Below are 25416 nucleotides of genomic sequence, written 5' to 3' on the forward strand. Positions count from 1 at the left end.
TGTTGTCCTTAAGCCATTTTGATACAACTTTGGAAGTATGCTTGAGGTCATTGTCCATTTGGAAGATCCATTTGCGACCAAGCTTTAACTTCCTGACTGATGATGTCTTGAGATGTTGCTTCAATATATCCACATAATTTTCCTACCTCATGATGCCATCTATTTTGTGAAGTGCACCAGTCCCTCTTGCACCAAAGCACCACCACAACATGATGCTGCCACCCCGTGCTTCACGGTTGGGGTGGTGTTCTTCGGCTTGCAAGCATCCCCCTTTTTCCTCCAAACATAACGATGGTCATTATGGACAAACAGTTCTATTTTTGTTTCATCAGACCAGGGGACATTTCTCCAAAAAGTACGGTCTTTGTCCCCATGTTCATAAGCAATCCGTAGTCTGGCTTTTTAATGGCGGATTTGGAGCAGTAGCTTCTTCCTTGCTGAGCGGCCTTTCATGTTATGTCGATACAGGACTCATTTTATTGTGGATATAGATACTTTTGTACCTGTTTCCTCCAGCAATTTCACAAGGTCCTTTGCTGTTGTTCTGGGATTGATTTGCACTTTTCGCACCAAAGTATGTTCATCTCTAGGAGACAGAATGCGTCTCCTTCCTGAGGTGTATGACGGCTGTTTGGTCCCATGTTGTTTAAACTTGGGTACTATTGTTAGAAGGTACCAGATGAACGTGGTACCTTCAGTCATTTGGAAATTGCTCCCAAGGATAAACCAGACTTGCGGAGGTCTACAATTTTTTTTCTGAGGTCTTGTTTGATTTCTTTTGATTTTCCCATAATGTCAAGCAAAGAGGCACTGAGTTTGAAGGTAGGCCTTGAAATTGACCCATTTTCTGGCATTTTTCAAGCTGTTTAAAGGCACAGTCAACTTAGTGTATGTACACTTCTGTCCCACTGGAATTGTGATACAGTGAATTATGAGTGAAATAATCTGTCTGTAAACTATTCAACTTTCACGTGACCCATCAATTTAGACAACTGTCTGGGTAAGCATCTAATAATTATAAAATATATTTTTATCTGGATACTTTCAAAGTCAGATCAGGATATAGGGGACAACTACAAATACCTAGGTGTCTGGGTAGACTGTAAACTCTCCTTCCAGACTCACATCTCACATCTCCATTCCAAAGTTAAATCTAGAATTGGCTTCCTATTTTGCAACAAAGCATCCTTCACTCATGCTGCCAAACATACCCTTGTAAAACTGACCATCCTACCGATCGTTGACTTCGGCGATGTCATTTACAATATAGCCTCCAATACCCTATTCAATAAATTGGATGCAGTCTGTTACAGTGCCATCTGTTTTGTCACCAAAGCCCCATATACTACCCACCACTGCGACCTGTACGCTCTCGTTGGCTGGCCCTTGCTTCATACTCGTCGCCAAACCCACTGGCTCCAGGTCACCTGCTAGGTAAAGTCCCCCCTTATCTCAGCTCGCTGGGCACCATAGCAGCACCCACCTGTAGCACGCGCTCCAGCAGGTATATCTCTCTGGTAACCCCCAAAACCAATTCCTCCTTTGGCCGCCTCTCCTTCCAGTTCTCTGCTGCCAATGACTGGAACGAACTACAAAAATCTCTGAAACTGGAAACACATCTCCCTGACTAGCTTTAAGCACCAGCTGTCAGAGCAGCTCACAGATTACTGCACCTGTACATAGCCCATCTATAATTTAGCCCATACAACTACCTATTTCCCTACTGCATTTATTTATTTATTTATTTATTTTGCTCCTTTGCACCCCATTATTTATATTTCTACTTTGCACATTCTTCCATTGCAAATCTACCATTCCAGTGTTTTATTTGCTATATTGTATTTACTTCGCCACCATGGCCTTTTTTTGCCTTTACCTCCCTTATCTCACCTCATTTGTTCACATTGTATATAAACTTATTTTTCTACTGTATTACTGACTGTATGTTTGTTTTACTCCATGTGTAACTCTGTGTTGTTGTGTGTCGAACTGCTTTGCTTTATCTTGGCCAGGTCAAAATTATAAATGAGAACTTGTTCTCAACTTGCCTACCTGGTTAAATAAAGGTGAAATAAAATACAAATTTATAAATAAATAAATATAGGCCAAGGACAATATAAAGTTTGTTTTTTCCCTTATTGTAGGCTACTACTTAAACCGCTGTTACTCTTAATCGTTGTTTTTTTTACTACACTACCTTACTCACGCTGTTTATCAAATGGCTTCACATGTGAATTCCTAGAGAGTGTCACGCCCTGACCTTAGCTTTGTTTTTCTTTATTATTTTGGTTATGTCAGGTTGTGACGAGGGTGGTATGTGTGTTTTTGTCTTGTCTAGGGTTTTTTGTAATTCTTTGGGGTTTTGGTATTTCTAGGTATATGTAGGTCTATGGTGGCGTGAATTGGTTCCCAATCAGAGAAAGCTGTTTATCGTTGTCTCTCATTGGGAATCCTATTTAGGTTGCCATTTGCCATTTTGGTTTTGTGGGTTATTGTCTGTGTGTAGTTGTATGTCAGCAGTCATGTTATATAGATTCTTGTTCGTTTTGTTATTTTGTTTAGTATTCTTTGTTTAATAAAGAATAATGTATTCATATCACGCTGTGCCTTGGTCTCATCAATACGACGAACGTGACAGAGATGGGTGGGGCTAAGGCTAAGGTGTGAACGATGCTGAAAAGGTGAAGACAAAAAAGAGCTCTCCGGTAGGTGTACCAAAACATTCAAAGGCAATTTTCTCAAAAGTCGGGTTTCAAGTTTAGCAACTTTCAAAGCAGAATTTCTTTCCCATTGTTCCTCAACTAGAGTGTATGATATAGCATTTTGTAAGTCTCTACTTTTATCCAATGAAAAAAAAATCTCCATCTCAAATTCTGCTAGATACAGTGCATTCGGAAAGTATTCAGACCTCTTGACTTTTTCCACATCTTGTTACATTACAGCCTTATTCTAAAAATGTATTCAATTGTTTCCCCCCCCCAATCTACACACACTACCCCATAAAAACAGTTTTTTTTTTTTTGCAAAGGTAATAAACAAACTACTGAAATATCACATTTACATAAGTATTCAGAGCCTTTACTCAGTACTTTGTTGAAGCACGTTTGGCAGTGATTACAGCCTCGAGTCTTCTTAGGTATGATGCTTTAAGCTTGGCACACCTGTATTTGGGGAGTTTGTCCCATTTTTCTCTGCAGATCCTCTCAATCTCTGTCAGGTTGGGTGGGGAGCGTCGCGGCACAGCTATTTTCAGGTCTCTTCACAGGTGTTCAATGGGGTTCAAGTCCGGGCTCTTGCTGGGCCACTCAAGGACATTCATCTTTCCCTCGATCCTGACTAGTCTCCCAGTCCCTGCCTCTTAAAAACATCCCCACAGCATGATGCTGCCACCACCATGCTTCACCGTAGGGATGGTGCCAGGTTTCCTCCAGACGTGACACTTGGCAATCAGGCCAATGAGTTCAATTTTGATTTCATTAGACCACAGAATCTTGTTTCTCATGGTCTGAGAGTTGTCTTGACTTAACAGTCATCAGATTAATGAAAGTAATTTATTGAATCAACTAACTATGTTTTTATTTGTTACCTGATTTAAATGAATCATGTAATAATTAACTCATTAGGATTTTGGGGCACCACGAGAGCGGTTGTTTAGAGATTTTACCATCTCCCGAATTAAACTCTAAAGGTCTTTACCTATCACACCCATAAAACAGTCAAGGTTAAATCATAACCTCTTATAATATCATCATTCTGAACAGTCACAACCTTCTTGGAACTGCAAAAATCCCAGCCTTACTTATGTTTCAGTACTACACAAATTGGTTTAATTATTTATTTACTAGCTAACTAAAATATAACACAGAATAAACACACACTTAATACATGAGGAAAAGGTTCCTAGCGTACTGACAAAATATGGTGGCTTTTTACACAATGATATGGAGAGAGAGAGAAAAACAGAAAGAGATACTTATCATTGATACATTTTAGAAACTATTCTCACATAATAATATACTTTGCACACAAACCACCCCCCATTTGAAGTAAGAAAACATTAATGTATTTACGTACTGTGAAAATATTGTACAATCCAGGAGTGAAAAGCTCTTACAGACTTCTCCAGAAAGACTCACAGTTGTAATCACTAGTGATTAACATGTATTGAGTCAGGGGGTTGAATACTAATGTAATCAAGATATGTTAGTGTTTTATTTTTCATAAATGTTTTACATGACAGAGTATTTTGTGTAGATCCTTGAAAAAGGGGGTGTGAATACTTTCTGAAGGCAATGTATTTGACCTGATTGTTGTAGCGAACATCCTCTACTTTCATCATACGTGTTGAATAAGCTTGATACCTCTGGCATGTTATTTCAAAGATTATTTTCAACAGCAAACCAGTTTGACCCACTGAGAGCTTTACACTGGAGAGGTACTCGAAGGCTTAAGAGTTGTGTTACAGATGTGTTACTGTTACTGTGGTTATAATGACAAAGTATCTGGTGTTGATCTTGAGAAGGTGAAAAGAAACAGTTTCAGGGCTGGCAAGTCAAATGAACAATATTCTCTGATATATTCTCTCTCTCTCGCATATATCTCTATTCCTTTACAAGAACACCAAGCAACATTTGTGACGACACTCAAGTATCTTCCAATGTTAGATCCCCGCTTGCCTCCCTCTGTTTCTAGATATCATCAGTTTGACTGATGGAGTGAGGAAAGCTTTGCCTTTCGGTAGTGTAGAATCTAGTGTGTTAAAAGTAAATAAGTTTTAAAGGCGTGTGTGTTTGAAGACCGTCTAATGGCGGCGACCATCAAAAATAAATGGATAGATCAAGTTTTAGTAGAATATAAAGTGTGTGTGTGTGTATAAGCGTTAGTAGAACATCAAGTGTTACAAGTCCTCTCACGCTGTAGTGCTGTGCTGCTCGAGTGAAGAAGGTCAAGCTGTCTCTTTCAGTGTGTGCAAGTTTGCATGTGCACACACTGACATTCCGGGGACTTGTCAGGACATTCTGGTCCTGATAATGTAGGAAAACATGTACAAAAAACACACACACACACTCCTGCTGCGTTACCTGTCGATGTGTGAATGATCTCATTCTCAGTCCCGAGTGGTGTGTGTAAAGTACCAGCTGGTTAGCAGCAGCATGTGTTATTTCAAATAGGCACGTTCTTCTCTCCCCTGCAATTCATCCCCAGGTTATTGCTGTACGATATGTATTGGTTCGTCAACAACTCTAAGGGGCGCCCTGTAAAATCTTTTTTAATTTTCTTTTTTTTTTACTACAAATGACATTTATTGGTAACACTTTACATTAAGTTGCCCCTATTAGTATGCAATTAACACAGTGAATACTGAGTTAACAACATAGTAGTTACACTATATAATTACATGGCAATAGGGTTGTTGCGGATTCAGTTATTACACAATTGGAACAAGGAATGTGTAATTACACATTCACTTGCTGAAGGTTATTCCACGTGTGTAACTACTAATGTTATTACACATTTTTTTGTTCCAATATGTAACTAATGTTTTGTAATTACACGTTTGAAAGTCACCTGTGAATTACCATTTCAATAACGCTAACCTGTAATACCAGGGTTAATAAACAGGCTAGGGTCTGGTAACTACAATTATAACAAGGCACACCCAGTCATTTTAACAGGTCATTTTCAATTTGTGTATTTCTATGTTATGAATGAAGTGTAATGTAAGAACAATGTAGTTACATAGAATTTACTTGTAATTCTCATATATCTACCCAGGAGCAAGTAACTTAATGTAAAGTGAAACCACTATGTAGTTGCAATGTTAGCCTATTGACTTTGCAGACAATAGGCTAACCAGGAGAAATTGGGAGACAGGAGAACATTAGGTGTAACCATTTTAGGTACATTGTACTTACAATGTACTACTCTTCAACAACCAACTTTGTAATTACAATGTTGTTACAAGGGATATACTGTACATGTATTTACAATGTACTTAACCAGGAGCAATTAACTTAAGTTAACTTAACTTACTTGGTAATGACAATGTAACAACCTTTGCAACAGTAGGCTAACCAGGAGAAATAAGGAGACAGTAGAATATTTTTCAGTTAGACTTTTTAATGGATTTGAAAAATTAATATTCAGAAATGTATATTTAAACCATTCAAATTCAATGCCCCATTTCAGACTACTATATCGGCCTAAGCATATGGGTGTTTTGAATGAATCATCGCCTTAGAAAGCGTTGTCCATTTTGAGCCCAAGCCACCCCCCCCCCAACAAAAAAAACTGAATTAAAATAATGATTGTGCTATTATACAAAACGTAGCCTACCGCATATTATGCATGGCAGAAGAACATTACAAATCTGATTTAACATTGTTAATTGGTCTAGCTTAAACTCCAAAGTTGAACAAGTTATATTAATTACCATTGAATGTGGACTGTATTATTATGCATACTGAATAGACTGGTTACCTTATACTAAGCTCCAAACGTTTTATCCATGAGTCTGGTATAAGGTATGCGCCTAGGGCCTAGGCAATGCAATTGATTGCGCAGGGCGGCATACAGAGTTGGCCTACAATTATAGTGAATTTGTTTTTCATTTCAAATAGCCTAGTAAGAGGGCATTTTTTTATATTGTCATCATGAATAGGCTGACACATTACCTTTTAGCTACAGAATATCTCTCCACCATGTGTTTCCACCTCCTCCCCTCTCTCCTTCATTACTTTCTCAAGAGCGCAGAGAGAGGGGCTGTCCGATATGTTTTGTTGTGAAAACATCTTACTATCGATGTTCCCTGACCAGATTTCACTTGGTTTCCAAAAGTAATCACTGGGTAAGCTGCAGGAACAGGGTTGGACAGACCATGGCATGCAGAGTTTGGCTGTAATATCACCAGTTGTGCATCAAGAGGATGCATGCTCCTGTGTTTGTTCGCATTGTACAGGCCGTGCGTAGGTACATATTCCGTATGAACGTCTTTAGCAACGCACATGTCCCGCCCATCTGAGGATCTGTCTTTTCCAGACCTCTTTTTCCTGTGTTTGAGGCGTGCAGAATCTACTCTTCTCTTAAATCTTCCTGGGTGGATTGCTTTCATTTTTACTTCTGAGACTCTATCTTGTGTCCTTTTTTTTTCTCTTCTCCCCATTAAATGTCATGACCGCGTAAATGTTCGTAATGACCTGTCAAACACACCCCGGTAAATGGCTGAAATGTGCACAATGTCTTTCAATTGAATCTATAAGAATGCTGAAGCTTAATCTGGGATTTAACGCACTGTCCTGACACTTGCGTCACAAGAAAGAGGAGGAAGATCACTTCTTTCTTCTTTTTTTAAATGATAGGTGTGCATGTTTTGTGGAACTGAAAGAAAGTCATTTTAATACAGTTGAAATGTTTACCAATTTGTAAGTCGCTCTGGATAAGAGCGTCTGCTAAATGACTTAAATGTAAAATGACTTAAATGTAAAACAGTGGTTGATGTGTGGAGTGAGATAACCGGAGGAGCTACATGGCATGAGAACCGGAGGGAAAGTGGCTTTCGATGACACATTTTTTCTGTTCCTGCCCATTTGAAAATGGGCCATTCTGAATCAAAACTAATTTGACATATTAGTAAATGTAACGATCTGAGTGTAGTGGGTGAGGAGTCAAGCGCAGGAAGCAGAGAGTTCAGGTGAGTGCTATTTTAATGCACCGAACAAACGGCGAACATAAGCAAACCCTCACGAACACACAGGGCGTAATGAGCAAACAAATGCCCCCAAACAGCGGGACTTAAACGGTCCAGGGAAAACCCACAAAATGGGAAAAACACAAAACCTATAGACGTGCACACAAGTGCACTAAAACAGATGGTCACAATAATTAATCCCGCACAAGGAACTCTGCGGGCCGGCTGACTAATAAAGCCTACTACCTAATTCAAAACAGGTGCACTCAATCAACACATAAGGAGGGGGAGGAAATAATCAGTAGCAGCTAGTAGGCCGGCGACGCGACCGCCGAGCGCCACCCGAACGGGAAGGGGAGTGTCCTTCGGTCGGAGTCGTGACAGTACCCCCCTTGACGCGTGGCTCCCGCAGCGCCGACACCGGCCTCGAGGTCGACCCGGAGGACGAGGCGCAGGGCGATCCGGATGGAGGCGATGGAAATCCCTCAACATTGACGGATCCAAAATGTCCCTGGTGGGTACCCAGCACCTCTCCTCCGGACCGTACCCCTCCCAGTCCACGAGGTACTGCAGGCCCCTCACCCGGCGTCTCGAGTCCAGAATGGCCCGTATCGTATACGCCGGGGACCCCTCGATGTCCAGAGGGGGAGGAAGGACCTCCACTACCCATCGTCCTGTAGGGGACCAGCTATCACCGGCCTGAGGAGAGACACATGAAACGAGGGGTTAATACGATAATAGGAAGGGAGTTGTAATCGATAACACACCTCGTTTATTCTCCTCAGGACTTTGAACGGCCCTACACACTGCGGCCCAAGCTTCCGGCAGGGCACGCGGAGGGGTAGGTTTCGGGTCGAGAGCCAGACCCTGTCCCCTGGTACAAACACGGGGGCCTCACTGCGGTGGCGGTCAGCACTCCTTTTCTGCCGTCCACTAGCCTGTTGAAGGGATTCCTGGACGGCCCTCCAGGTCTCTTTGGAGCGCTGCACCCATTCCTCCACCGCAGGAGCCTCGGTCTGGCTCGGATGCCACGGTGCCAGGACCGGCTGGTACCCCAACACACACTGAAAGGGGGACACATTAGTAGAGGAGTGGCGTAGTGAATTCTGGGCCATTTCAGCCCAGGGGATGTATCTCGCCCACTCCCCTGGCCGGTCCTGGCAGTACGACCGCAGAAACCTACCCACCTCCTGGTTTACTCTCTCCACCTGCCCATTACTTTCGGGGTGATAACTGGAGGTCAGGCTGACCGAGACCCCCAGACGCTCCATGAACGCCCTCCATACCCGGGACGTGAACTGGGGACCCCGATCAGAGACGATGTCCTCCGGCACCCCGTAGTGCCGGAAGACGTGGGTGAATAATGCCTCCGCAGTCTGTAGGGCTGTTGGGATACCGGGCAACGGGAGGAGACGGCAGGACTTAGAGAACCGATCCACAATCACCAGAACTGTGGTGTTGCCCTGAGACGGGGGAAGGTCGGTCAGGAAATCTACGGATAGATGTGACCATGGCCGTTGTGGAACGGGGAGGGGTTGTAACTTCCCTCTAGGAAGGTGCCTAAGGAGCCTTACTCTGGGCGCATACCGAACAGGAGGAGACATAAACCTTAACGTCCCTAGCCAAGGTAGGCCACCAATACCTCCCCCGAAGGCTCCCCACTGTCCTCCTCACCCCAGGGTGACCTGAGGAGGGTAGGACGTGAGCCCACCGAATCAGTTGGTCCCGAACACCAAGCGGCACGTACCTCCGCCCCGCCGGACACTGAGGAGGCGCGGGTTCAGCTCGTAACGCCCGCTCGATGTCCGAGTCCACCTCCCATACCACCGGTGCCATCAGCTTTGAGGCCGGAAGGATGGGAGTAGGTTCGGTGGACCTATCCTCCGTGTCGTAGCGGGACAGTGCGTCCGCCTTCACGTTCTGGGAGCCCGGTCTATATGATAAAGTGAACCGGAATCGAGTGAAAAACATGGCCCACCTTGCCTGCCGCGGGTTCAGTCTCCTAGCTGCCCGAATATACTCCAGATTTTGGTGGTCGGTCCAGATGAGAAAGGGGTGCTTAGCCCCCTCAAGCCAGTGTCTCCACACATTCAGAGCCCTGACCACCGCTAACAACTCCCGGTCCCCCACATCATAGTTACGCTCCGCTGGGCTGAGCTTACTCGAGAAGAAAGCGCAGGGGCGGAGTTTTGGTGGCGTACCCGAGCGCTGTGATAGCACGGCACCCACCCCAGCCTCGGACGCGTCCACCTCCACTATGAATGCTAGAGAGGGGTCCGGATGCGCCAACACGGGTGCATCCGTGAACAGCGCCCTCAACCTGTTGAAAGCTCTGTCCGCCTCTGCTGACCATAGCAACCGCACCGGGCCCCCCTTTAGCAGTGAGGTAATTGGAGCCGCTACCTGGCCAAAACCCCGGATAAACCTCCGGTAGTAGTTGGCAAAACCCAAAAACCGCTGCACCTCTTTTACCGTGGTTGGAGTCGGCCAATTACGCACGGCCTTACTGCGGTCACCCTCCATCTCCACCCCGAGGTGGAAATGCGATAACCCAGAAAGGAGACGGCTCGTTTGGAGAACACACACTTCTCAGCCTTGACATATAGGTCATGCTCCAGCAGTCTACCAAGCACCTTGCGTACCAGAGACACATGCGCGGCGTGAGTGGCTGAGTAGATCAGAATGTCATCGATATAAACAACCACTCCCTGCCCGTGCAGGTCCCTGAGAATATCGTCTACAAAGGATTGAAAAATGGCTGGAGCATTTTTTAACCCATACGGCATGACGCAGTACTCATAGTGGCCCGATGTGGTACTAAATGCGGTTTTCCACTCGTCTCCCTTCCGAATACGCACCAGGCTATACGCGCTCCTGAGATCCAATTTTGTGAAGAACTGCGCTCCCTGAAAGGATTCCACTGCCGTAGCAATGAGAGGTAGTGGGTAGCTGAACCCCACTGTGATGGCATTTAGACCTCTATAATCAATACACGGACGCAATCCTCCCTCCTTCTTCTTCACAAAAAGAAACTCGAGGAGACGGGTGAAATGGAGGACCGAATGTACCCCTGTCCCAGAGATTCCGTGATATATGTCTCCATAGCCAACGTCTCCTCTTGGGACAATGGGTACACGTGACTCTTGGGAAGCGCAGCGTTACCCTGAGATCTATCGCACAATCCCGTCCCGGTCGATGTGGTGGTAATTTAGTCGCCTTCTTTTTACTAAAAGCGATTGCCAAATCGGCATACTCGGGGGGAATGCACACTGTGGGACCCTGGTCTGGACTTTCCACCGAGGTGGCACCGACGGAAACTCCCAGACACCTTCCAGAACACTCCTCTGACCACCCCTGGAGAACCCCCTGTTTCCACAAAATGTTAGGATTGTGCCGGGCCAGCCAGGGAATCCCTAACACCACTGGAAACGCAGGCGAATCAATAATATAGAGACTGATACGCTCCCTATGATTCCCCTGCGTTACCATGTCCAGTGGGATCGTGGTCTCCCTGACCATCCCTGACCCTAATGGCCGGCTATCTAGGGAGTGCACGGGGAAAGGGAGAATCTATCGGCACAAGCGGAACACCTAATTTAATAGCAAGTCCGCGATCCATAAAGTTCCCAGCTGCGCCTGAATCGACTAGCGCCCTATGCTGGGAAGAGGGAAAAAATTTAAGAAAAAAAATCAAGACAAACATGTGACCAACAGGGGGTTCTGGGTGAGTTTGGTGCGGACTCACCTGGGGTGATCGAGAAATGTTCCGCCTGCCATCTCGACTCCCAGACGGACCCCCCCAGCACCGATCGGCCGTGTGTCCTCTCCGACCACAGTTGGTGCAGAGGGAGCCTCCTCCTCCGGTACCCCTCGGCAAAGCCCCTCCCAACTCCATCGGAACAGGAGTGGAGGTGCTGGGTGGTGGAACACACAGGACCCTCTCCAAACGCCCGCGGGCAGCCAGCAGATTGTCCAGTCGGATGGACATGTCAATTAGCTCATCCAATGAAAGAGCGGTGTCCCGACATGCTAGCTCCCTGCGGACGTCCTCCCGGAGACTACACCTGTAGTGGTTGATAAGGGCCCTGTCGTTCCACCCGGATCCTGCTGCCAAGGTACGGAACTCCAACGCGTAATCCTGGGCGCTCCTTTTCTCCTGCCGAAGATGGAATAGTCGTTCTCCCGCCGCTCGGCCATCTGGAGGATAATGCAGCTGGTGGTCACACCAGATACTGACTGTTTTGATTTTGACCCCCCATTGTTCAGGGACACATTATTCCATATCTGGTAGTCGCATGTCTGTGGAACTTGTTCAGTTTTTGTCTCAGTTGTTGAATTTTGTTATGTTCATACAAATATTTACACATGTTACGTTTGCTGAAAATAATTGCAGTTGACAGTGAGAGGACATTTCTTTTTTTGCTGAGTTTATGATCACTTGATGAGAAACAGCGTGTGCAGCCTGAGGAAAGGAACAGAGCGCAATCTTTTTTTGCAACTTTCTCAAATCATAATTCAGCTCATATATGTTTTGATTTCTAACGTAGCAGGCGTAAAAGTGTAACCGGAGCCGGGACAAAAACAAAACCAAGTTGTTGTTTAGTAATTTAATATAAAATAATGGCACTGGGCTTATACACATCTTTTCTGCTAAATGAACAAGCCAGCCTGTGGCATGGCGCATAGCCCAATAACATACAGTAGGCCAACGCATATTCTGTTCTTCTGAAATACATTGTCTTCATATCATAATGTTTCTTTAGACCTGCCTAAAATAAATGATGTCAGGCCTCCCGGGTGGCGCAGTGGTCTAGGGCACTAGACTACCGCGCCACCCGGGAGACCACTAGAGACCCTGGTGGTAGCTACTATCTTGTCTGATCGCTACAACTCCCGTACGGGCTCAGGAGAGACGAAGGTTGAAAGTCATGCGTCCTCCGATACAGAACCCAACCAAGCCGCACTGCTTCTTAACACAGCGCGCATCCAACCCAGAAGCCAGCCGCACCAATGTGTCAGAGGAAACACCGTGCACCTGGCAACCTTGGTTAGCACGCACTGCACCCGGCCCGCCACAGGAGTCGCTGGTGCGCGATGAGACAAGGATATCCCTACCGGCCAACCCCTCCCTAACCCGGACGACGCTAGGCCAATTGTGCGTTGCCCCACGGACCTCCCGGTCGTGGCCGGTTACGGACTGGGCGCGAACCTAGAGTCTCTGGTGACAGAACTGGCGCTGCAGGACAGCGCCCTTAACCACTGTGCCACCCGGGAGACCCTGGTGGTGCATTCTAGAAGGGCAAGGAAGGGAGTCAAATCCAGACTCATTGCATAGAAGAAACAAACATTTGTGAGCGTGGAGTTTGGCCAGAGCAATGAGTCTGGTTAGCCAGGCTTGTCTTTTACTAAATTGTATTTAATTATAGAATGGGTTGATGCCATTGAATATAGAAGATAGAGACATTGTATCATCAGTTGGATCTGGTTAGATATTACTATAATATTGATATTACTATAATATTGATATTACTATAATATTATTTGCTTGCAAGCCATGGCTGACATCAAGCAAAGGATACTAAACCTGGATAGGTGGATATAAGCTTCTTATTTCACATTGAGTTAACAACATTAAGGCCGGATTCAATCGAACAGCTATACACCTGTTAAAGACAATGTTCCCATGGTTATGGAGACCGCATGCATACATCCGCTAGTGCTGAGCGATTAACTACAATTTCATTTTTCGGGGGGGGTTACTGAACAACAACTTGGTTTTGTTTCTGTCCCGGCTCCAGTTACACTTCTACGCCTGCTACGTTAGGTTAAGTACACACAGACTGTATAGAACGCATTAGAGAGACATGTATACAACACAACGACGGGAAGGATAGAGACAGTTCATGGAAGTATGCCTTATCTCCTTTGAAGAACTAGTAAAATACGTTTGTCAGACAGCCCTGAGGCATACTTAGCCAGGCTAGCCTAGCTAAATAGGATGACTAAAGACAGTACATTATAGGGAGCACAGAGATAACTTTAGATGGTCTGGCTGGCTGCTACTGCCTGAGCAGAGATGAGATGATGACTGAAGCCCTTTCCTGCAGAATGACTAAAGTGCCCTCTAGTGTCCTCATGGGTGGCATATTATTAATATTTTTCATAATTTCATAATTAATAAACATGATTTATTTTTAACCAATGAAATTCTGGTGTTTCTATGTCAAATGGTTTTGTTATATTTCTGTCTTATGTGATCTATTTAAAGTGTAATATTGGGAGGCAAACGCAACATGTAATACATGGTACAGGTGTATTTTCTTTAAACCCGTAACCATGTTTGTGAGGTGTATACTTTTATTTCAAAGTAGATTTGTTTAATTAAGACTACCAAGGAACACTCTGTGTGACCCTGATTTAGCCCACTGCAGTTAAAGGTTAAGGAATTAAAAATAATAAAGTAATCAAATAAAAACGAATATACACAACTAAAATATTTTATTATTCCTATTTTTCTGTGGAAAATTCCATCTGACAATGGAATATTTTCAATGTTCAATGGCAATTGAATGTTGGCAATTTTCAGCTGTAGAATTTCCATCAAAAAGCTCTAAAATCATTGTAATGTCATTCTTCTTTCTTTTTTTTTTCAAATCGAATCGACCTCAAAAAGCACTAATAGCTCAGCTAATATCCGCTCAATTGGAAATTCCTACATGAAAATATACTACAGTTTACAATACAATACTACAGTACTTACTATAGAATTAAACTGTAGTATACTGTAGAATATTATAATACACACTATATTATCCCTCGATCATGTGTAGTACTGACAATAGAACAGCGGTGATTTTAGCCTGTAAATCTTGTTGGAGCGAAATAAATTAAGTTTCATGTATGTAACCCCCGAGCTGACAAGGTACAAATCTGTCGTTCTGCCCCTGAACAGGCAGTTAACCCACTGGACTAGTAACCGGCCGTCATTGAAAATAAGAATTTGTTCTTAACTGATCTTGCCTAGTTAAATAAAGGTTCAAAAAAAGCCACTACACAATACAACACTAAACAATACATGAATTCCTGTCTTTAGTCCACAAAAACACTACAGTGAATACTACAGTAAATTCCGCAAAAACACTACAGTATTTATACATTACAAGGTAAGCATTTCCTTTGTGTGGACAGCACTATTATGATAAAATTGTTTATCCTCAGAAAGACCACTTTCTCAAATGATTAACGCCACATTATTTCTTATTTTTCTATGGACATTTCTATGGAAATTTAGCCAGCTGAGACATTCAATTAATAAGTATGGCTCTATTGTTATGTCTAGTCTGTCCAGTTTTCCACCGGGGTGTGTTCATAAGAAAGGAAAGGTAGCCAAGAAAGTTGTCAAATATTGGCGTTGGAGGAGATGCAAGCTCCTCAAGAGATTTATGATCACCTCCCTCTCCAGGACACACACACATACTCCTCTGCCTCTTCAGCTGTTTCACTGATGTATCCCAGAGGTAGTGGAGTGTGTATGTATTGGTCACACTCATGTGGGTGTGTGGGCCAGAGCCCATATAGTATCGATGCCTGGCAGGCTCTCGTACTGCTGATGGAGACTCTGTGTGTGTGTGTGTGTGTGTGTGTGTGTGTGTGTGTGTGTGTGTGTGTGTGTGTGTGTGCTGATGGAGACTGGCTCCTCAAGCTGGAAATTGGCATAATGTGTCCTACAGCGGTCTGCTGCACAGGCCTCTATCAGGGATTCCATCTGTCCTGGACACACACAAACACACACACACTTTTCATAATCGAGATGCCTCCTTCGATGCCTCTTCTCTGTTTCGCCTGCATGTGATGTCTAAGAAAAATGGAGTGGAATTGAGATTAATTGTTGAGTGGAGGATTAACATAGGAGTGAGTGTGGAGCGTAAAAGTGCTTGATAACTCAGACAAGGGTTTGTCCTAGACCTAGCCTCATGCCATGTAATGTCAACTAACCTCCTAGTTTCAATGTACAGAGAGTAAGAGCTTGTGAATCTCAGGCAGAGTTTTTAATCTTTGTACCTGTAAGTAAGTGGCCACTCGTGTGTTAAGTCGTTCACACCTCAAGGCACTTTACACATATGGGGCCAAGCTCCCTGCCATCCAGGACCTCTATACCAGGCGGTGTCAGAAGGCGGCCCTAAAAATTGACAGACTCCAGCCACCCAAGTCATAGACTGTTCTCTCTGCTACCTGACAGAAAGCGGTACCGATGCACGTCTGGAACCAACAGGACCCTGAACAGCTTTTAAACCCAAGCCATAAGACTGCTAAATATACTGAACAAAATATAAAGTGTTGGTCCCATGTTTTATGAGCTGATATAAAAGATCCCAGAAATGTTCCATACACACAAAAAACATATTTCTCTCAAATGTTCTGCACAAATTTGTTTACATCCTTGTTAGTGAGGATTTTTTACTTTGCCAAGATAATCTATCCACCAGACAGGTGTGGCATATCAAGAAGCTAATTAAACAGCATGAACATTACAGAGGTACACTTTGTGCTGAGTAAAAATAAAAGGCCACTCTATAATGTGCAGTTTTGTCACACAACACAATGCCACCGATGTCTCAAGTTTGTGGGAGTGTGCAATTGTAATGCTGACTGCAGGAATGTTCACCAGAGCTGTTGCCAGATAACTGAAAGTTAAATTCTTTACCATAAGCTGCATCCAGCGTCATTTTAGAGAATTTAGCATTACATCCAACCGGACTAAAAACCGCAGACCACATGTAACCACACCAGCCCAGGACCTTCACATCTGGCTTATTCACCTGCAGGATCGTATGAGACCAGACAACTGATGAAACTGAGGAGCATTTATGTCTGTAATAAAGCCCTTTTGTGGGTAAAAACCCATTCTGATTGGCCGGGCCTGGCTCCCAAGTGGGTGGTCCTATGCCCTCCCAGGCCCAACATTGGCTGTGCCCCTGCTCTGTCATGTGAAATCCATAGATTAGTGCCAAAGGCATTTATTTAAACTGACTGATTTCCTTATATCAACTGTAACTCAGTGAAATCTTGAAATTGTCGCATGTTGCGTTTCTATTTTTGTTAACCAAATAGCTACCCAGACTATTTAACCATCTGCATTGATCGTCCTTTTTTTTGCACCGTTTTTTTGTCTCATACGCTGCTGCTACTGGTTATTATCTGTCACTTTATTCCTAGTTATATGTACTGTATAAATGTACCTCAATTACCTCGTACCCCTGCACATCAACTCAGTACGGGTACCCTGCGTATATAGCTAAGTTATTGTTATTCATTTTGTATTCATTGTTACGTGTTCTACTTTTCTATTTCGCAATTTTCTTTCTCTCTGCATTGTTAGGAGGGCCCGTAAGTAAGCGTTTCACTGTTAGTCTACACCTGTTGTTTACGAAGCATTTGACGAATAAGGGAAATAGGGAAATAGTGTGCCATTTTCGATTCAAACGTCCTCTCTTTCTGAAGGTAATAGGCGTTAACCTGGGTTTCTTTTTCCATCCTCTCCTCTCTTCTTTTGTCTTCCTCCCCTGCTACATTCCTCACCTCCCTCTCTGACTTGCTCCAACAAGTTTATCATTTTTGAGAATGTGTGTGTGTGTGTGTGTGTGTGTCCCTGGTTATTTTCAGCAGCTGTCAGTGAGGAGGAGTGAATGTTCTCCCTCTGCTGATTGTCCTTGCTGTGGAGCGAGACAGGGGAGACTGGAGGGACAGAGAGTGTGTTTGTGTGTTACAGCCCCTCTCAGCTGAGGGAGTGTGTCTGTCCTTGCAGATGGTCCCAGGGGCCCAGAAGGGCTGTGAAGAAGGGACAGGGTGCACGAGTAGGGCACTCACCATCATTACTAAATCATATTCCCTTCCTTGCACAGTCATATGATATGATGGACCAAACCTTGACTGATACTAAGACTTTTTAAAATTCATTCACAGTTGCTTTTGAGGGTTTTCTAGAGGATGTTTGACAGTGAAGTGTGTTCTCTCCCACACTAGGTGTAATGTGAAAATGAGTCACAGAACTATAATGTCAGAGAAAGGGAGCGAGAGCGAGGGTAAATAACAGAGAATAGAGGGGAGAAGTGGATGAAGGAGGTAAAGAGAGAAGAGTGGAAGAGTGGGTGTATAGGAATATTGAATCACAAAGAATTTCTGCCAGATCAAAGCTAATCCTTATTTTAGGAAGGGTTTTTACTAATACCCCTGGCTGTCTTACCCCTCAAAGGCAGGGCTTTCTTTATCTTTCTCTCTTCTTCTCCATCAGTCTCTCCGCCCGCTCTCTCATCCCCTTCAACTTTAAAATTACAGATTTTTCTGCATTTGACTTGACTTTGACATGGTGGTAGAGAACGCAGAATGATTTAGAGAAACTAGGTCACGCGGATAGTGAGGAGAGAAGCGGGTATCGCGTCAAGACCAACTCAGAAAGATGCATTTTGCCTGGGAAGGGAGAGAGGAAAAGAGAGGGGGGATGCTAACCACTCCAAATGGGTTGTGTTAACAATGGATTTAGCAACCTAACAAGTCAGACACCTTTGTATCCCAAATGGAACCCTATTCCCTAACTAGTGCACTACTTTTGACCAGGGCCCATAGTGAATGGGATGCCATTTGGGACACAACGGTCTTTTCCACATGGACGTCTTCACAATGGCTGCAAGTCCATTACAACGTGGGAACAAACAGGTGTAAGAGCTGAGGGGTTTAACTTGACAAGCTGAGGGGTTTAACTTGACAAGATCTAATTTGCCAATACTGTTGACATGATTGTAGAGCTCTCCAACCTCATTCCTGGACAGCTACCATCCTGTAGGTTTTCATTCCTAACACGATAGGAACGTATTTCCTCCAACGTTATAATGAAAAGGTGCCTCTCGGTCCCAAACCACAAGTTTTCTGGAGACTTGTGGGAGGAGTGCTGATGAAGTCTCCCGCTGTATGTGCTTTCAGGAACCTGATTGTGTCCAGACTGAGGAGTCCGAGCACAATACATCCCTGACCATCTCATGAAGTGGTCAGCCAGATCTGAACACAATCAGACCACAAAGCGATGTTTGTGCATCTAGACCCTTCTTTTCAATGCAATATTTGTTTTCTGATAGCAGAAGTTACATGTAAGGCTCAAGTGTAGACACTATCTAAGTTACTAAGACATGTGGCTAATACCGTACAAGCTGCAGTGTCCCTATAAGGCTTAGAGATGGAAGAGGAAAGACAAATCTCAATTTACGTTGAGTCCAAACCTCATTTCACACTCCCAACTCACAGGAAAATAAAGCGTAGGAAGAGATCCTCATTAGCATTTTAACAGCAATATTTTGACAGAACCTAATCATCTATCTGCAATGTACATGGATTAACTAACATGGCTGATATGATTATGCAAGATGAAGTGTGGGAGTAAGAAAAACCAAAATAAACTTTCACAGAGCCTGTGCAAACTAATGGGGTATTAAACAGATCACAACATTTCCTTTGCAACTTTGGGCGTTCACCTTCACATTTCAAGTCCTCCATGAATGCAGGCTGCTAAAGAGAAGGACAAACTCATTTGCTTTCATGGAGGACTGGCTTGAATTCTGAGGATGACCACACAAATTATTTTCACCATGAGCAAAATCTATTGGTTTTCAATCCAAAGTTGCAAAGAAATGTTGTGATCTCTTTAATAGACACTTAAGGGCCCAAGCAAAATGGATGAAAAAGTGGTGGTATAGCAGCAACAGCGGCATCTAGTGATCAGAAACTGAGACTTATTTTTGGTACATAATGCAGACGACTTCAATGACTCATTTCTCTGAACAGTGGGGGAAAAAACATCAGATTCACAGGGAATACATTACATAGTATAAAGTAGCAGTTCTCCAAGCTGCATCTTTATAATACTTGTCAAGCATAGAGAACTGACACTGTATACTGGTTGTTGAGGTGGGATTGCCGTGGGGCTTGGGGGATCTGTGGGTTACTTTTGACAAATGTTTTGTATTCCTCATGCCTTACTCATTGGTAGGATGAAGTCTGTTCCATATCCGATGTTGGGTACTATATTTATTTAATATTATCTGAATCCTGTAAACTAAAATGGCCAATTTGGGTGCAATCAATTAGCTATATTTCCCTGAAATTAATTCAAATGTAAACAAAATAATGTTTCAGAAATGTACCTGTTTCTAAGTACAGGAACGATTTCAGAACAATCTGAGATGGTGGGTGTCATGGCTTGCTGACCCGGGCTCCGGGTGGCACAGTGGTCTAAGGCACTGCATCTCAGTGCTTGATGCATCACTACATCACCCTGGTTTGAATCAAGTCGGTATCACAACCAGCCATGATTGGGAGTCCTAATAACAATTCACCCAGTGTTGTGTGTGGCGTGTGTGGTGTGTGTGTGTGTGTGTGTGTGTGGCGCTACCCAGGGGGAAATGAGGGAGACAAAGGCTGCCTGTTAAATGGCACCCTATTCCCCCATAAGTCTCTGGTCAAAAGTAGTGCACTATATTTGGAATAGGGTGCTATTTGGGGGACACACAAAGCCAACATGCTCCTGCTCTTAGAAGTGATGCCCACTTCTAAACACGCACACTTTTATTAGATTTTTTTATTTCACCTTTATTTGACAAGGTAGGCCAGTTGAGAACAAGTTCTCATTTACAACTGGGACCTGGCCAAGATAAAGCAAAGCAGTGCGACAAAAACAACACACATAAACAAACATACAGTCAATAACACAATAGAAAAATCTATGTACAGTTGTGCAAATGTAGAAGATTAGGGAGGTAAGGCAATAAATAGGCCATAGAGGCGAAATAATTACAATTTAGCATTATCACTGGAGTGATAGATGTGCAGATGATGATGTTCAAGTAGAGATACAGGGGTGCAAAAGAGCAAGAAGATAAATACCAATATGGGGATGAGGTAGTTGGGTGTGCTATTTACAGATTGGCTGTGTACAGGTACATTGATCGGTAAGCTGCTCTAACAGCTGATGATTAACAGCTAAACCCTCTCTGACTCGTGGTCCTCTTCAGCCATTAATGCTGCTGTCTTCTCTCTTGTTTCACAGATGAACCACCATGTGACCTTGATCTTCCTGTGACATCACACCGACACTGAGACGGCGGGTGGGTGGAAGGACACACACGGAGGGACGCAGAGCAGAGCACCGAGAGGAGAGCACAGGAGAGGCTACATACTTAAACAGCGCAGCTTTGCTGTGAGGAGGATTCAAGCCCCTTGTAGAGGATCTTGATACCGTTTGGCTTTCTGCTAATACAGTCAAATAATAAGAGACGTTCTTCTTTGTCATCTTGGTTTGTGTTGCAGTAGTCAAAAACACCAGCATTTTACAACAAAGGGTCCCAAGCACCTTTTCATTTGTTTATGCAAGAGGATAAGAGTTGAGCACGTTCTCACCTTCTTCTGAAACTAGCCTTGTGAAGCCAGCCTATTCTGTTTATAGTAAGTGAAACGAAACGGTCAGTCTGCTCGGCCAGGCTATCGAGGACCCATAATAACAGTCCATAACAAAATGGAGACTCTGTCTCTCTCGCAGGACTCCATCTTGGAGTGTCAGATCTGTTTTAACTACTACAGCCCGCGGCGGAGGCCCAAGCTGCTGGACTGCAGACACACGTGCTGCTCCGTGTGCCTGACCCAGATGAGGTCCAGCCAGAAAGAGATCCGATGCCCCTGGTGCCGCGGCGTCACCAAACTCCCCGCCGGCTTTTCCGTATCCCAGCTCCCCGACGACCCCGACATCATCACCGTTATCGCCATTCCGCACGCCTCCGAGCACACGCCGGTCTTTATCCGCCTGCCTAGCAACGGCTGCTACATGCTTCCCCTGCCTGTCGCCAAGGACAGGGCACTGTTACCCGGCGAACTGGGCTGCCGGTTCTTGCCAGGTGGCAGTGGGCAGCAGAAGGTGGATGTGGCGGTGGTGGCTATGCCTGAGTTGCAGCCCCTGGGTCTGGGGATGAGTCTCGAAGGCCTGGAGGAGACAGAGAGAAGGGGAGTCGGGGGAGGTGGTGGTGGAGGGGGGAAGGGCTCCACGTGGTCCGGGGTGTGTACAGTGATCCTGGTAGCCTGCGTCCTGCTCTTTCTCCTGGGAATCGTGCTCCACAACATGTCCTGTATCTCTAAACGCTTTACTGTCATCTCCTGCGGCTGAAGGGAGGGGCCAGAAGGCATGTCAATTAACATGCCTCTCCCACCCCCTAATGTGGCTCCACCCCTCCTCAGCCAGGACTATGACGAGAATAAGGGATTTTACACATATCAGGGGTGGCCAAGGAAACTGCCGACAGACACACAGAGAGTGAGACAACCAGGACAACCGCGAACAAACTAGGGAAAGAATCTTGCCTCCAATTGTTGACTTGGAGTTATTCTGGATACAAATACTCTCTCCCTCTGATTTGGGGTACCCTATGGACCTGGGGCCAATGGTAATTCACCATGGCCGATCTGTCCTGGTCTGTTTCTTTCTGTGGTCAGTAGAGTTACTTCAGTCAGTGATCATGTTGTTTAGCTAAGTGTCAGTACTGAGTACATATCTCCAGCTGGAGCTGCAATATACAGTGTTAGGACCTTTTGGCAGACCTGGGATCAAATACTTTAACAATCTTTTCAAAACCTTTAAGGGATTGCTTGAGTCTGTCTGGAGTGACAGGTGGGCAGGGTTTGGCATTTTTGGGACTTTTCTATTGGTTTATTAAGCCGGGAAAGTTTAAACGGGCACAGATGTATTTTAAATTGATTTTTCAAGTAATTGAAACCCAGATCTGCTTCTAGGCTGCTTTTGTCTTTGCTGCGATTTAGCAGTGTATAAATTAGCTATGTACAGTCCACCAAACCACCGTTGCTCATAAAGGGACTGCATAAAGGGACTGAACAATCAATACTGGTGGTGGTGGTTCACTGTGTTTGTGTCCCAAATGGAACCCTATTCCTCATATAGTTCTCTATTTTGACCAGGGCCTATAGGGCTCTGGTCAAACATAGTGCACTTGAAAAACAAGTATTTCGCTGCATCTTAGATAACATCTGCAAATCTGTGTTTTTTTATTTGATATTGGGAATAGGGTGCCATTTGGGAAGCAAGCCTGTGTTTCTTATTTTCTCAGAATCACTCTAACGTTCTGAAAACAGTGTTTACTTACTGTTGCTCCAATATGTAATGCAGTACTGTATGTATGTATGTATGTATGTGTTTGTATTTTGATCAATAATGTGTTAAACACAAAAACAGGGAAATATGTGATTGTGTGTTGTGCTATATACATATAAACCAGCCTATATTTGACAGAAAGCACACACTACATGTATTCAGTAGCCAGCCAGCCTAAAGTAATAATGATTAAGTTACTGTTGAGTATTACAATGAATTGCCTAACCCCGATACCCTTCACTGAGAACAGATGGTCATTGCTTTTAATATTGAACTCTCTCCCTAAGTCCCAAATGGCACCCTCTTCCCTATATAGTGCACTACTTTTGACCAGTCAAAGGTAGTGCACTATATAGGGAACGGGGTGCCATTTAGGATGCATCCTATGACTTTGACCTGGTTATCACGAGTGCCCATACACTCTATCTCTACTATCAATCTCCCTTTAGGTTAATACTATATTTGATGTTTGTATGGGGGGTGTTGGTTCACAGTGAGGTGGAGTGTGGGTGCTGGGAGGGGTTAGGAGTGGGCGGGTGGGGAGTCCCCATCTTAATGCTAATTGCATTGATTTCTGAACCGTTTTAAATACTTTCTCTTCTATGCCGGTGTTTCTCTTCTTCTGTGTTTCAAATGGCATACCATTCCCTGTATAGTGCACTACTTTCAACCGGGGCCGGTAGTGCCCTGGTCAAAGTAGTGCACTATGTAGGGAATAGGGTGCAATGTGGGACACATCCCATGTCTTTGTTGTTGTTGCCAAAATGATTGTGATCCAGTTTCTACTGTATTAAAGCAATTGAGTGTAAACACCAACAAACAAACAGGGTGAACTATTTTGTATAGCAGCCATGTACAGAATGATTGTATTTATCCTTGTTGTCCTATTTTCTATTTGTGTTCTACATGTTTACTTCTGTCTGTCTGTAATAGTAGCCTGGTCTAGAATCAACTCTTGTTGCAGCAGGTTAGAACCCTTGGTGGACAGTGTTTTGTAAAGATGTGGTTGGACTGGTCTAAAATCAGTGCTAAAGACAGTGGGTTATTTAGGCACCTTGTTAGGTTTCCAAAATTCCAGTAACTTTCCCAATTTTTCCAGAAATCCTGGTTGGAACCAATCACAGCCAGAGAAAGAGGAGGAGGTTGTAGAAATGAGAGATTTCAGTTGTTGTGGGATTAGCTGTTTAGCTCTTACCTAGGGATAATTGCACTGGGTTTCTAGGCTAGCTATTAAACTGAGATTGTGCCATCTCACTTACTGACTGGCTTTTTAAGGAGTCCAATATGGAGTTACATTAGTGCCAAACATAGTAGCAGCCCAGGATTTCTGTTTGATGTTTAGAGGGGAAGGATAGAGAAAGCCTATGTGCCAAATGGCACCCTATTCCATTTAAAGTGCACTACTTTTTCCAGGGCCCCAACGTGCACTATATAGGGGATATGGTGCCATTTGGGATGCAGGCATAGAGGTCATGCAGAGGTTCCATCATGGCCGTTGGTGGCCCTGGCATCTCCCTGCGATACGCAGTAAGTGGTGGCTCAATAGCTGACAACTTTTTTTTCACTTATCGTAACAGACATTTTGAGGTGGTGCATATAGGTCAGCAAAGGGGCAATTGATTGTCAGCTATTGATTAACTTATCTAATGATACATAAGCCGCCCTGAGTATTGTTATATTAGACAAACACTGAAGATGTATTGAATATGCTGTAAATGTATGGTGCCAGTAAACCAGACTAGTTACATTAGTTACACTAGTTACATTGTCTGTAGATAGATACCGCAGTAAACAGCATAAACAGTACCCACTGGGCATATACTAGTTGAATCGATGTTATTTGAATCAACGTGTAAAACTGATTTGATTTGAAAAAAATACTTAAAAAAAAAAAAAAGATTCATCCAACTTTTAACCTAAATCCAATGGCCTGGTGACATTTTTTGTTGATTTCACATTGAATTTACCAAATGTAAATCAAAACTAGATGTTGAACTAATATGGACACAACTCAAGGCCTCACACCCAGCCAGGCTTTGGTTTGGTTCCCAAATTGCTACTGCTAAATGACTTAAATGTAAATGTAAATGTCTCCATCATAGCTAGCCTCTTATCTGAAGGTCTAATGGCCAAAGAATTTCTTTAGGTCAGTGGTGGCTGTTGAGGGGAGGATGGCTCATAAATTGGAATGGAAAGTTACCTTTCCATGTATTCCATTTCAGCCATTACAATGGGCCCGTCGTCGGGTTTAAAGTGGCACCAGCCACCACTGCTTTAGATCAGTGTTGTTTGATGTAATAATACATACAGCCAGTAAAATGACTTGAACCAATGGACTCAATGTGTTGGAAATCCATGTTGTACTGCCAATAGATCCATTGTTAAAAGATGCAATGCATGATGCTTGGATGGAGTTAGTAGAGGTTGGGGTCTCATATGCAAATGAAGGTAAAGAGGAATGTCAAATAATATACACTGCTCAAAAAAATAAAGGGAACACTAAAATAACACATCCTAGATCTGAATGAAT

General features: G+C 43.9%; 1 protein-coding gene across 1 annotated transcript in view; it reads left to right on the forward strand.

Annotated features, from left to right (window-relative positions):
* LOC115130434 (E3 ubiquitin-protein ligase RNF152-like) overlaps positions 1-24812 on the forward strand; it is a 128876-nt gene extending 104064 nt beyond the window's left edge. Inside the window, exon 2 of the mRNA XM_029661580.2 lies at positions 20781-24812. Within this exon, the coding sequence (XP_029517440.1) occupies positions 21246-21887 (642 nt within the window). The 5' untranslated portion in view covers positions 20781-21245 and the 3' untranslated portion in view covers positions 21888-24812. The remainder of the gene's footprint in view (positions 1-20780) is intronic.
* Positions 24813-25416: the final 604 nt, after the last annotated feature.

This window comes from Oncorhynchus nerka, linkage group LG6 (assembly GCF_034236695.1).
Source record: "Oncorhynchus nerka isolate Pitt River linkage group LG6, Oner_Uvic_2.0, whole genome shotgun sequence".
In the NCBI taxonomy this organism is placed as follows: domain Eukaryota; kingdom Metazoa; phylum Chordata; class Actinopteri; order Salmoniformes; family Salmonidae; genus Oncorhynchus; species Oncorhynchus nerka.